Below are 13953 nucleotides of genomic sequence, written 5' to 3'. Positions count from 1 at the left end.
CAATGATGGGGTACTCTTCCTCTCACTGACACCAATGATGGGGTACTCTTCCTCTCACTGACACCAATGATGGGGTACTATTCCTCCCACTGACACCAATGATGGGGCACTATTCCTCCCACTGACACTAATGATGGGGCACTATTCCTCCCACTGACACCAATGATGGGGCACTATTCCTCGCACTGACACCAATGATGGGGCACTATTCCTCCCACTGACACCAATGATGGGGCACTATTCCTCCCACTGACACCAATGATGGGGCACTATTCCTCCCACTGACACCAATGATGGGGCACTATTCCTCCCACTGACACCAATGATGGGGCACTATTCATCCCCCTGACAGCTATGATGTAAGCAACCCTCCCTGATCTCAGTATAAATTAGCATTTAATGGACTTATGATCAGGTGGAGACACAATGTCTGCTCCTCACTCTAAAGACAATAGTGTAGCTTAGTCACTATGCAGACAAAGGACGTTGGTCTTTTGAGATACAGAAAACAGTAACTAGGCCCACCTCTTATGATTAAACCCAAAAATATATTAAGTACACACGTTCCTGTAACAATATATCTATATCACATACATATATAAACAGGGCATGATAATTTAATTAGAAAGTCCTCACAATGGTTCCCTTGAAGCTCCTTGATATAAATATGAATTTCCACACCAGGTTCTGTGATTGGGGGGGGGGGGGTGTCTGTGATTGGAAGCGATCTGTGATGAGGGGGTTGTGTGTTATGGGGGGGGGGGTCAATCATGGGGGATCGATTTGGGGGGTGAGGGAGTGTCTGTGATGGGGGGGTCTGATGAGATGGATTTGTGATGGGAGGATCAGTGTTGGGGGGGGGGGGCGGTCTCTGATGGGATGGGTCTGTGAATGGGGGGGTGTCTGATGGGATGGGTCTGTGATTGGGGGGGGGGAAATCTGTGATTGGAAGCGTTCTCTGATGGGATGGTCTGTGATGAGGAGGGTTCTGTGATTTTTGGGGGGGGGGGGGTGTATGTGATCGGAAGTGATCAGTGATGAGGGGGTTGTCTGTGATGGGGAGGGTTCTGTGATTTGGGGGGGGGGTGTCTGTGATTGGAAGCGATCAGTGATGAGGGGGTTGTCTGTTATGGGGGGGGGGGGATCAATCATGGGGGATCGATTTGGGGGGTGGGGGAGTGTCTGTGATGGGGGGGGTCTGATGAGATGGATTTGTGATGGGAGGATCAGTGTTTGGGGGGGGGGGTCTCTGATGGGATGGGTCTGTGATGGGGGGGGGGGAATCTGTGATTGGAAGCGTTCTCCGATGTAATGGTCTGTGATGGGGAGGGTTCTGTGATTTTTTTTGGGGGGGGGGGTGTATGTGATCGGAAGTGATCTGTGATGAGGGGGTTGTCTGTTATGGGGGGGATCAATCATGGGGGATCGATTTGGGGGGTGGGGGAGTGTCTGTGATTGGGGGTGTCTGATGAGATGGATTTGTGATGGGAGGATCAGTGTTTGGGGGGGGGGGGGTCTCTGATGGGATGGGTCTGTGATGGGATTGGTCTGGGATTGGTCTGTGATTGGGGGGAGGGGGGTGTCTGATGGGATGGGTCTGTGATGGGGAGAGGTCTGTGATTGGAAGCGTTCTCTGATGGGATGGTCTGTGATGAGGGTGAATGGGGACGGATCTGTGATGGGATGGTCTGTGATGAGGGGTGTCTGAAGGGAAAGTCTATGGTTGGGGGGAGGGGGTCTATAATGGCATGCCCTGGGATGGATGGGAGGATCTGTTCATTGTGGGGAGGAGTCTGTAATGGGGGGGATCTATGATGGTGGGATCTGTGATCAGATGGTCTGTGATGAGGAAGTTGTCTGTAATGGGGAGGTATCTGTGATGGGATGGGCTGTGATGGGGAGGGGATCTATGATGGGGGGGTGGTCTGTGATTGGGGTAATCTATGATGGGAAGGGGTCTGTGGGAGGGATCTGTGTTGCGGGGGGTCTGTAAGGGGATGGGTCTGTAATGGGGGGAGGGGTCTCTGATGGGTGGGCTGGGGGATCTGAGATGGGATGGTCTGTGATGAGGAAGTCGTCTGTGATGGGAGGGGATCTGTGATTGGGGGGGTCTGATGGGAGGGGTCTGTAATAGGGGGGCGGATCTGTGATGGTGGTAGGTGTCTGTAATGGGTGGGAGATCTGTGATGGGATGGTCTGTGTTGAGGAAGGGGAGGGATCTGTAATTGGGGTGATCTATGATGGGAAGGGGTCTGCGATGGGAGGGATCTGTGTTGCGGGGAGTCTGTGATGGGATGGGTCTGTAATGGGGGGGGCGTGGATCTGTGATTGGGGGGATTGGTGATTGAGGGGTCTGTGATTGGGGAAGGGGGGGGTCTGTGATGGGGAGTTGGTCTGTGATTTGGGGGTGGGGAGGGGTCTGTGATAGGGAGGGGCCATGATTGGGGGGGAAATCTTTGATGGTGGGACATGTTAAGGGGCAGGGGTTGGATGGGGAAACTGGTGGCTAGTAAAGCCTGGTACACACTATTTTTTTTTGTGTTCAACCGAACGAGTTGAACGAAAAAAAACCTGTTGGCTCCGGTTGGAGCCGCTGTGCTAACTATGCAAAGTTAGTTCAGCGATCTCCCCTGCTAAGCTGTTGTGTTCTGACAGGGGGGCGGCCTTCCCACCAGAACACTCTGATCAGCGCTCTCTGCCATTGGCTGATCGGGAGTCAGTTGGCTGCTGGTTTTCCAGCATGCTCGTCCGACAGAAGTTGGACTGGGTGGCAAACACACAAAGCGAATGTCAGCTGTTTTATTTTTTTAACTGACCAATGTCTCCTGACATTCGGCCCGTGTGTACGGGGCTTTACTCTTAAGGCCTGGCTAGAAGCTCAGGACTTGAAATTTTTAGCCCTTCAATACACTATTTATTGATAGTTTTTATGATGTGGGTTTAATGACACTTTAAATGTAAAAGACTAAATCACTGCAGGTGTCCCAGATCTATTTCACATACTTGTTTGAGGAGCCAGAAATGATGAGGATGGTCGCTTGCACAATTGCTATCTGAGCACCTCTTGAAAATGAGACGGGGTCTGCAAGGATGATGGAAGGGTCCCGAGTGCCAGGGGATGAAGCTGAAGACTGAAGCATGGGAGAGGTGGTATCCAACAAACAGAAATACAGTGAATAGGGCAGGATACACCTTGTTCAGCTATAAGTGGAGGTTGGCAGCAGGGTAGAGTTGATAGGCAAAATCTTGGTCAGAAGTCCTGGCCGAGGTCAATAACAACAGAGATTAGCGGCAAACCTAGGCAGACAAGGATAATCAAGGAGCAGGATGAAGTCTAAGGATGAGCTCAGGCGTGTTCGCAAGCCGCACGTGCCGAGCCCGCCAGGAAGTAGGCGCTGCGCTAATCACAAGCAGTGAGACATTTCCCGATCTCTGCAGCTGCACATCGGGAAAAATGTCTCGCTGCCTGTGATTAACGCTGTGCAGTGCCGACTTCCTGGCGGGCTTGGCACGTGCGGCCTGCGAACACGCCTGAGCTCATCCTTAATGAAGTCAGATGAAATCCAGGTCAAAAACTAGGAGAGACATAAAGTTTAAGATCAGGAATTGCAGGAATTTGGACTGAAAGACCATTCTGCAATGATCCTTTGTAGAACTGGCTTTTCAATATCCCACTAGGTGGCAGCATCTATGGTGGACATGTAAGCACAATGTTTAGTTAAAGGGGTTGTAAACCTTTGAGGTTTGAAAAACTTCCTGTAATGCTGCAGCCCCCCCCCCAAGCCCCCGCTTTACTTACCTGAACCCCCTTAATCACATCCGGGGATGAGCACACCAGCAAAAGCCAGTGTCTCGGGTCCTGATTGGATGCATTGACAGCAGCGCAGCAATTGGCTGCTGTCAATCAAATCCAATGACCGGGGGGGGGGGGGGGGGTGCAAGGACGAGTCATACATTCGGCTTCTCTGGACGCTGAATGAATGACTCGGGAGCATGCCTGCAAGGTAACCCCCCCGGGAGAACGCTTTTCCTAGGGGGTTATCTAATGTGGGAAGGAGCCGTGAGAGCCACCGAGGAACCCCAGAAGAGGATATTCGGGGCCACTCTGTGCAAAACGAGCTGCACAGCGGAGTTAAGTATGACATGTTTGTTATTTAAAAAAAAAAGTGTCACTTTAAGCTTTTGTGCCCAGAAACCTATACTCATTTATGTACATGAGCTTTGGCTCGGTTCACACCTATGCAGTTTGCTTTTGGTGGTTTTTATTTATTTATTTATTTTTTATTTTTTTTTTTTATGCTTGTTTTCTTTTTTTCTTTTTTTTTTTTTGGCCAATTTGTTGTTGGGCAGATAAAAAATGAAATATGTGCTTTTCTGCAGCTTCTCTATTGAACCAAAAATGCACTGTTTTGCATTTAAAAAGTCCCTGACCCTTTCCAAAAATGAAGCAGCTGAAAAAAGCATAGATGTGAACATGTACCATAGGAAAAAAGCACTAAAATATGCATAGGTGTGAACCTGGCCTTATGGCTAGCACAATCTCCCTGATGGCCAATATGATGTTCTAGACACTCTGACTATATTCAGAAAGCATTGCATTAAAATTTAGTCTAACCTTGCTCTTAAATTATCTATAATACTTTCTGTTTCCCTTAATACAGGATTGAAGCAGAAAGATGCCATGTATCTTGTTAGTGGGCGAAGGGAACTTTTCTTATTCCGCATCCCTCGCTAACTTCAACCAAGGGAAGGATCTCATTGTTGCTACCTGTTATGAGACAGAAGATGCAATATCCAAACAGCCTTTCTCATCTACCAATGTGGAGCAGCTTAAAAAAAATGGTAAAAAGGAATACATGCTTTAACCTTTCATCATTATTAACCCAATCATTTCTGCTATTGCTGGAAGTCCAGCAGTGATAGCTTTAGCACTGGTTTTGGCTTGTCACACACAAGCAACTCCCTGAGCTCTAGCCTATCTCTAGTCTTAAAGTGATTTGCAGAAGTCCCAGTAAAATTGCTTATATTTTTTATGACCTGTCATGTTCTAAAACTTTATTATTACAAGTGAAATGCCAAGGCATTGTGTTTGAAACCCTTGTAGTTCCCTCTGTTGACAGCAAATGCAGGGCACCAAAGAAAAGTCTGTAGAAGCCGTTCTGAGATGGACCACCACCAGCATGTCCCCATCTCTGATACCTTTACGTCATGTAGTTGGTGGTAATGAGTGAGCAGTGTATAATTTCCTGAATCCCTGCCTCAGAACCGGGTTTCTATTAGCCCTTAGCAGTCAGACGGATTGTCAAGAGACAATTCTTGAACAGAATTTGAAGCCAATAAAAGGTAAAGAATGAATTAAAGTGGTTGTAAAGGTGAAGGTAAAAATACTTTTTAATAGTAGCACACTGCCCACCCCCCTAAATACTCACCTAAGCCAGATCTGGATCCAGCGCTATGCACATCCGCAGCAGCTCTTCTCCCCTCTCCCTGCTTTCACAGGCTTGGCTAAGAGCAGCGGGAACCACTGGCTTCTGCTGCTGTCAGTCAAAACCTGTGAACAGAGTGGGGCCGAGCTTGGCTATGTGTCTGAACAGACGCAAACAGCACAGCTCGGGATCGAGCACACACGAGTGCCCCAATAGGAAGCAGCTTCCTGTGGTGGGCACTCAGGGAGGGGGAAGAGCCCGGAGTGATGTCAGGGGACCCCAGAGGAGGAGGATCAGGGCTGTTCTGTGCACAACCATTGCCCATAGCCTTTAAGTATAACATGTTTGTAAAAAAATAATAATAATAACTTTAAGACTGACATTTTCATAGGAAACACTGTCCAGCTACTAGAGCTGCACGATTAATTGTTAAAGAATCAAAATCGCAATTCTACTCCCCTCCCGATTTTAAAAAATAATTTCCTGATTCTATGTAACAAGTGCAGAGTTCTCTGCTCACTTCCTGCAGCTGAAGAAAAAAATAAAATAAAAAATCCAGGCAGCCTGCCAAGTTTATCTCAACATTGGAGATAAGGAGAAACATTGTAACACTTGGTACTTCTAGATCAAAGGGATGAACTTCTGTCTGTAAATGAGGTCAGTTTAACCACTTAAAGACACAACCTTTTTTCTGACACTTGTTGCTTACAAGTAAAAATCTGTATTTTTTTGCTAGAAAATTACTTGGAACCCCCAAACATATATATATATATATATATATATATATATATATATATATATATATATATATATATATATATATATATATAAAAATCAAATATTCCGCGCTTAGGATCAGTATTAGCAAGGAACTGCAGCCCCCCAAGCAAAATGGAAACACCGAAGTGAAATCCACATAACAAAAATGTTCTAATAGGGGAATGGCGCTGTTCACAGATAATGGAAAAATCAAAAAACGCACAAACACAACCCACCAGAAAATGGGAATGTGAAAATGTGAATAAAAAATGTGAAAAATTAATGTACAATAAATGTGCAGTGTGCACCAAAGTCCACAGCAAACTATGTGAGAGAATCTGACTAAAATCCTGTAAGTTAATCCATTACATATATTACATGAAGTGTGAATATGCAAGTCACTACCATAAGTGAAAAGATGCAAAATCATACATGGTACAAGATGGATAAAGATGACATAAAAAGTAATATCAGCATTTAAAAAACCCACTCACGTGCCCAATACCATAGACAATACATAAAAAATACATGTAAATGGGCCAAATAAACATCTGTGATCTTACTGATATAAATAGTAAAAAATGTTGATAAAAAAAGTGTAATTTGAAGTGAATTAATCAAAAAATGAGAGTAATAGATATGTGCAATCAAACAAGTATTAAATAAGTTGGTGTATGTGATACAATCAAAATCGTCCAATGTAAATTGTCCAGTGAAGGTATATCAGACAGGTATGTAATCCCCAGCGAATTTCAATGTTAGTGTATCCGTGTTTGGCAGGCCCCCTCTTGTGCCCTCACTCACCAGAAAGCCCAACCCCTGCAGGGGTGAAGGGCATGAATAAATCCTGTGGCCGGAATCCTGGAGACCCGGAATCCCCCTCTCAGGTTGAGCGATCCCCTTCCAACTAGATCCACATTGTTCTTTACATAAGTATCCACCGGAACAAATCCATATGTATGGAGAAACAAGGAATCCTCATAGTGTAAGTCTTAAACTACGCAGAGGGTTCTTTACTGTAGGTGCGGCAAGGATGTGGAATTCCCTTCCCTTCCAGGCGGTAGTCTCAGCGGGGAGCATCGATAGTTTCAAAAAATTGTTAGATAAGCACCTGAACGACCACAACCTAAGGTCTTAAACCCTCTGCGTAGTTTAAGACTTGCACTATGAGGATTCCTTGTTTCTCCATACATATGGATTTGTTCCGGTGGATACTTATGTAAAGAACAACGTGGATCTAGTTGGAAGGGGATCGCTCAACCTGAGAGGGGGATTCCGGGTCTCCAGGATTCCGGCCACAGGATTTATTCATGCCCTTCACCCCTGCAGGGGTTGGGCTTTCTGGTGAGTGAGGGCACAAGAGGGGGCCTGCCAAACACGGATACACTAACATTGAAATTCGCTGGGGATTACATACCTGTCTGATATACCTTCACTGGACAATTTACATTGGACGATTTTGATTGTATCACATACACCAACTTATTTAATACTTGTTTGATTGCACATATCTATTACTCTCATTTTTTGATTAATTCACTTCAAATTACACTTTTTTTATCAACATTTTTTACTATTTATATCAGTAAGATCACAGATGTTTATTTGGCCCATTTACATGTATTTTTTATGTATTGTCTATGGTATTGGGCAGGTGAGTGGGTTTTTTAAATGCTGATATTACTTTTTATGTCATCTTTATCCATCTTGTACCATGTATGATTTTGCATCTTTTCATTTATGGTAGTGACTTGCATATTCACACTTCATGTAATATATGTAATGGATTAACTTACAGGATTTTAGTCAGATTCTCTCACATAGTTTGCTGTGGACTTTGGTGCACACTGCACATTTATTGTACATTAATTTTTCACATTTTCACATTCCCATTTTCTGGTGGGTTGTGTATTTGCGTTTTTTGATTTTTCCATTATCTGTGAACAGCGCCCTTCCCCTATTAGAATATATATATATATATATATATATATATATATATATATATATATATATATATATATATATATATATATATCGTATTTATCGGCATATAACACGCACTTTTTTCCCCTGAAAATCAGGGGAAAATCGTGGGTGCGTGTTATAGGCCGATCCCCCCCCAATTGTGTGTGATCGGAGCGATCGCGGCAATTGCCGCGATCGGCGCCGACATACACAGCCGTGTGGAAATTCAAATACGGCGCCGAGACTGCAGGGACTCGGCGGAGCGGAGCTACACATAGCCGAGAGTCCTCGGGTTTTCTCGGCGCCGCTTACAGTCCCGCCCATAGGGCGGAACTGGGCGGGACTGTAAGCGGCGCCGAGAAAACCCAAGGACTCTCGGCTATGTGTATCAGCGCTCCGCCGAGTCCCTGCAGTCTCGGCGCCATATTTAAATTTACACAGGGCTGTGTATGACGGCAGGGATCGCGGCGATCCCACAAAGCTGCACGGGGGCAAGGCTGCACGGGGGCAAGGCTGCACGGGGGGGGGCAAGGCTGCACGGGGGGGCAAGGCTGCACTGGGGCAAGGCTGCACTGGGGCAAGGCTGCATCGGGGCAAAGCTGCACTGGGGCAAGGCTGCACTGGAGAAAAGCTGCACTGACATGGCTGCACTGACATGGCTGCACTGACATGGCTGCACTGACATGGCTGCACTGGGGCAAAGCTGCACTGACAAGGCTGCAATGGACACTGGGGCAAGGCTGCACTGACAAGGCTGCAATGGACACTGGGGCAAGGCTGCACTGACACTGACAAGGCTGCAGATGGACACCGATAACGCTGCATTGATGGGCATTTTAATGTAAGTTTTTCTTCCTTAAACTTTACTCCTAAAAGTTTTTTTCCTTAAAATTCCCTCCTTAACTTGGGCGCGTGTTATACGCCGATAAATACGGTATTTATTAGCAGAGGCCCTAGAGAATAAAATGGTGGTTGTTGCAATATTTTATGTCACACTTTATTTGCACAGCGGTCTTTCAAACGCAATTTTTTTTGGAAAAAATACACTTTAAAATGGAGTTCCACCCAAAAGTGGAACGTCTGCTCATTTGTCTCCTCCCCCTCCGGTGCCACATTTGGCACCTTTCGGGGCGGGGGGGGGGAAGAGAGGTATCCTGTCCCTACTTCCGGGAGTCCGGGCCACAGCGAATTATGTCACAGCTCGGCTCCCTCCACCGCCAGGCCAGTAGGAGAGTGCAGCTCTGCCTCGCACATGCACAGTAGGGACCCAGCGTGAAGCCATAACTCTACACTGCCGGGTTCCCGTACTTGCAATGGCGGCGGCAGCACCTGACAACTATTGGAAGCATCAGCTGCGGTGCCGACATCGCTGGACTCCAGGACAGGTAACTGTCCTATTATTAAAAATCAGCAGCTGCAGTATTTGTAGCTGCTGGCTTTTAATTTTTGAAAAAAAAAAAAACATTAAAGTTAGCCCAATTTTTTAATTATTTTTTGTGTGATGTGAAAGATGATGTTACACCATGAGTATCATGATCTTTATTCTAGGCAAAAAAATCGTGATTCTCATTTTAGCCAGAATTGTGCAACTCTACCAGCTTTATTACGTTTTTATAAATCGCTACATTTCAAATTTTACATCCACCTGACCCTAATCCCTAAAATGAATGATAACCTCTCCTCCAAAACTGCAAGGGACTCACCTGCCACTTTATTAGGTACACCTTGCTAGTACTGGGTTGGACCCCTTTTGCCTTCAGAACTGCCTTAATTCTTCGTGGCATAGATTCAATAAGGTGTTGGAAACATTTCTCAGAGATTTTGGTCCCTATTGACATGATAGCATCACACAGTTGCTGCAGATTTGTTGGCTGCACATCCATGATGCAAATCTCCGGCTCCACCACATCCCAAAGGTGTTTTATTGGATTGAGATCTGGTGACTGTGGAGGCCATTGGAGTACAGTGACCTCATTGTCATGTTCAAGAAACCAGTGGTGAGATGATTTTAACTTTGTGACATGGTGCGTTATCCTGCTGGAAGGAGCCATCAGAAGATGGGTACACTGTAGTCATAAAGGGATGGACATGGTCAGCAACAATACTCGGGTATGCCGTGGCGTTTAAACTATGTCTAATTGGTACTAAGGGGCCTGAAGTGTGCATTTAAAGTATCCCCCACACCATTGCACCACCAGCCTGAACCATTGATACAAGGCAGGATGGATCAATGATTTCATGCCAAATTCTGACCATTTGAATGTTGCAGCTGAAATCGAGACTTGTGAGACCAGACAACATTTTTCCAATCTTCTATTGTCCAAAATTGGTGAGCCTGTGAGAATTGTAGCCTTGGTTTCCTGTTCTTAGCTGACAGGAGTGGCACCCGGTGTGGTCTTCTGTTGCTGTAGCCCATCTGCTTCAAGTTTCAATGTGTTGTGCGTAGTTATTTGAGTTCCTGTTGCCTTTCTTTCATCTCAAACCAGTCTGCCAATTGCCGCTCACTAGATATTTTTTTTGAACCATTCTCTGTAAACCTTAGAGATGGTTGTGCGTGAACATTCCAGTAGATCAGCAGTTTTTGAAATACTCAGACCAGCCTGTCTGGCTCCAACAACCATGCCATGTTGAAAGTTGCCTAAATCCCCTTTCTGCCCCATTCTGAGGGTTTGAACTTCAGCAATTCGTCTTCACCACATCTAGATGCCTAAATGCATTAAGTTGCTGCCATGTGATTGGCTGGTTAGCAATTTGTGTTACCAAGCAATTGAACAGGTGTACCTAATAAAGTGGTCGATGAGTGTATCATATCCATGTTTTCTTTCATCAAGTTATTTTCAAAACAAAATACTAAAAAAAAAAAAAATGTCAAAAAGAAATAAAAACATGCACACAGTTTTTTTGCCTGTTCCTTTATTAAAAATGAAAAAAACAGTGTCCCCCGATGTAGAGCCATCGTTTATTATGATGCCTGTCGTACCTGAAAAAAGAAGAAAAAAAAAAAAGCTCTGCTCAGGCCAACGTCAACGTTTTTTCATTCAGCTGTCAACGTCCTTGTTAAGGCAACATAGGGACAAGGTGCTTTGGGATGGGGGGCGCAGAGCCCCCCTGCCCCAAAGCACCCACTCCTCTCTGTTGAGGGCATGTTGCCTGGTATGGTTCAGGAGGGGGGGTGGGCGCGCGCTCGCTCATCTAACCCCCCCCCCCCCCCATTCTGACTTGCCAGGCTGCATGCTTTATTTTTTTTTTCATTTTGGTGTAGAGTTTCCCTTAAAATCCATACCAGAATGGAGAGGCCTGGTATGGACTGGGTGGGGAACCCCACACCGTTTTCTTCATAGATTTTTCATCTATATTGCTGGGAGCTTGGCATACATTACAGCCGCGAGCAAGTTTGTATAAAAATTTTTTCGTTAGAAATGTCATTATTGATGCGGCATGTTCTATACATGGCACATATGCGCCACTTTACAGGCAGACTAAGGGGATCCCCAAGCACGATATTTAAAGGAGTATTTCATTTTTATTGTTTTGTTTCACTTTAAGCATCATTAAAATCACTGCTCCTGGAAAAACGTATCAATGCAAAAAAAAGTTTGGGTCCCCATACACTTTTTATGGCAATAACTTGCATATAAGCCTTTAAAATGAGGACTTTGGATTTTTTTTTTTTTTTTTTATGTTCGTGTCCCATAGACTTTAATAGGGTTCGCATGTTCGCTAGAAATTTTTGCCTTTCAAGGTATTCTGGTGCGAACCGAACCAGGGGGGTGTTCAGCCCATCGCTAGTGGTTAGTTACAGAGAGGTTGATTTACTATGCAGCTGTGTATAGTAACCAATCAGCTTCTTGGTTTTATTGTCAAAGCTTTATTGAACAAGCTGATAGGATAAGTTCACCTTTTTTAAAAAAATAAAGAAATGCACCTCTTTTTGCAGGTAAAAAAAATGTGCATTTATTTATTTTGTTTTTTGGGAGCCTGGAAAGCATTTGCACCCACGATCAGCAGATCGTGGGTGCAATACAGGGCTCTTGCAGACTGTGTCCGTATGATATATGGCCAAACAGCTTACTGATTGCCTTCCGCCTGTCACATCAGGGAGCCAGGGAGGTTCAGGGGGGGGCCAGTGGATTTGTAACGCATTACATGTTACACTCTGAATATGGGTGGAAAATGTAACCTGTTACAAAAGGTGAACTTCTCCTTAAAGTTAGAAGCTGATTGGTAACTATGCAGAGCTGTACCAGATTCTGTGTGCACCAGTTTTAGTAAATCTCTCCCACTGTGACAATTGTTATTTTTGTATTACGTCTCTACTAACCCTTATTTTATATGACTTTTTCTGTCTTTGTTCTACAACAGGAGCTCTGGTATACTTTGAAGTGGATGCTACAAGACTAAAAGATTATGTTTTTCTAACTAATCATCTTTATGACCACATTATCTTTAACTTCCCACATTGTGGGAGGAAGGCCGGAGTGAGGAAGAACAGGGATTTGCTCTGGAAGTTTTTTCTTAGGTCAGTAAGCATGCTTTTAATGAAGTGGACATATGTGTTTATGCTTTTATAATCCTATCCTGAATGTGTAACAGATGAAGAGCACTATCCTATGTCCTATCAGCAGCTCCATCTAAATTTTGTCTCTCCTTTAGAGGACTCCTACATCCCCCTGCATTCTCCTGTACAATGTTATATTCTTACCTAGAATGTTTTCCTCCTCTTCATTGCCTGCTCATGCTGTCACAAACACAATAGCTTACACAGTCAGATGTCATTCCGAGAAAGCTTATCTAAAGCACACAGCCAAACTACACAGAATGCATATAATGACCCAGCACACAAACACTTTTTATAATAGCACTATTATTGTTGCATTAAAGGAGAAGTCCAGCCTGAGCATTTTAGACTGGGCTTCTCCTAAGGGTCACAGGAGTGCAATTTTTTTTTGCACTCCTGTGACCCGTTTTCAGTGGAGATCGGTCTGAAGTCCGCATTCATCCGATGTCCGATGACATCACTGCCATTAGTTGAGGCACCGCGTCATCACGACTTCAGAAGTCTGGATCTGCCAGCTGCCTTGATTAATGGCAGTCTGAGACGGCCTCTCCCCGCTCCTCCACAGCTCATCGCTCCAATGAGCGTGTAGAAGCAGACCAGGACTGTCAGTCAGCATCGCTCTGCTCGGGGAGGAGTGAAAACTGAGCCATTGGTGGTCTTCGATGGCTCGGTTCTCAGTGCAGAGATGCCGGGGGAAGATGCACCATCGGTCTGATGCGCCATCCACCGAGGTAAGTATGATTAGAAAGAAAAAAAACCATACTTTTCTTTTAAAGGATAAGTTCACCTTCTTAAAAAAAAAAAATAATAAAATAATGCACGTTTTTTTGCACGTTAAAATAATAAATGCCTTTTTTTTTTTTTTGGGAGCCTGTAAATCAAGGGCCAGATTCAATGTATGTGAATGTATGGAGGGCCGCATTCACCTGCTAATAAATGAAGATAATAATCTGGACACCTTTACATTATTACACAGCCCCCTCACTTCTGGACTCCTTTACATTGCACAGCCCCCGTACCTCTGGACCCCTTTACATTACACAGCCCCCACACACACACACACACACACACGTTATGCCTTAAAATTGCGCACGCCCTTTTTTTTGCACTATCTCTTTAAAAAAAATATCTGATCACTTTTATTGGTGTCAGAAGGAATGTAAACATCCCTTGTGACAGTAATGGGCAGTTACATGTACTCTTTATGGAGGGATTTACAGACCCCAAATCCCTCCTTTGCACTTA

General features: G+C 44.8%; 1 protein-coding gene across 3 annotated transcripts in view; it reads left to right on the top strand.

The window, feature by feature from the left end:
• FDXACB1 (ferredoxin-fold anticodon binding domain containing 1) overlaps positions 1-13953 on the top strand; it is a 39934-nt gene that overhangs the window by 1709 nt on the left and 24272 nt on the right. For 2 of the 3 annotated variants that reach the window (XM_073602433.1, XM_073602431.1), the window contains exons 2-3: positions 4662-4842; positions 12513-12669. In XM_073602433.1, coding sequence (XP_073458534.1) covers positions 4677-4842; positions 12513-12669 — 323 coding nt within the window. In that variant the 5' untranslated portion in view covers positions 4662-4676. Of the gene's footprint in view, positions 1-3493; positions 4137-4661; positions 4843-12512; positions 12670-13953 lie in introns of those variants that run through there. The other variant, XM_073602432.1, reaches the window with a different exon arrangement.

This window comes from Aquarana catesbeiana, linkage group LG10, assembly GCF_042186555.1.
Source record: "Aquarana catesbeiana isolate 2022-GZ linkage group LG10, ASM4218655v1, whole genome shotgun sequence".
Lineage (NCBI taxonomy): Eukaryota > Metazoa > Chordata > Amphibia > Anura > Ranidae > Aquarana > Aquarana catesbeiana.
Note: the sequence above shows the minus strand (reverse complement) of the source record. Positions and strands in the feature narration are given on the sequence as shown.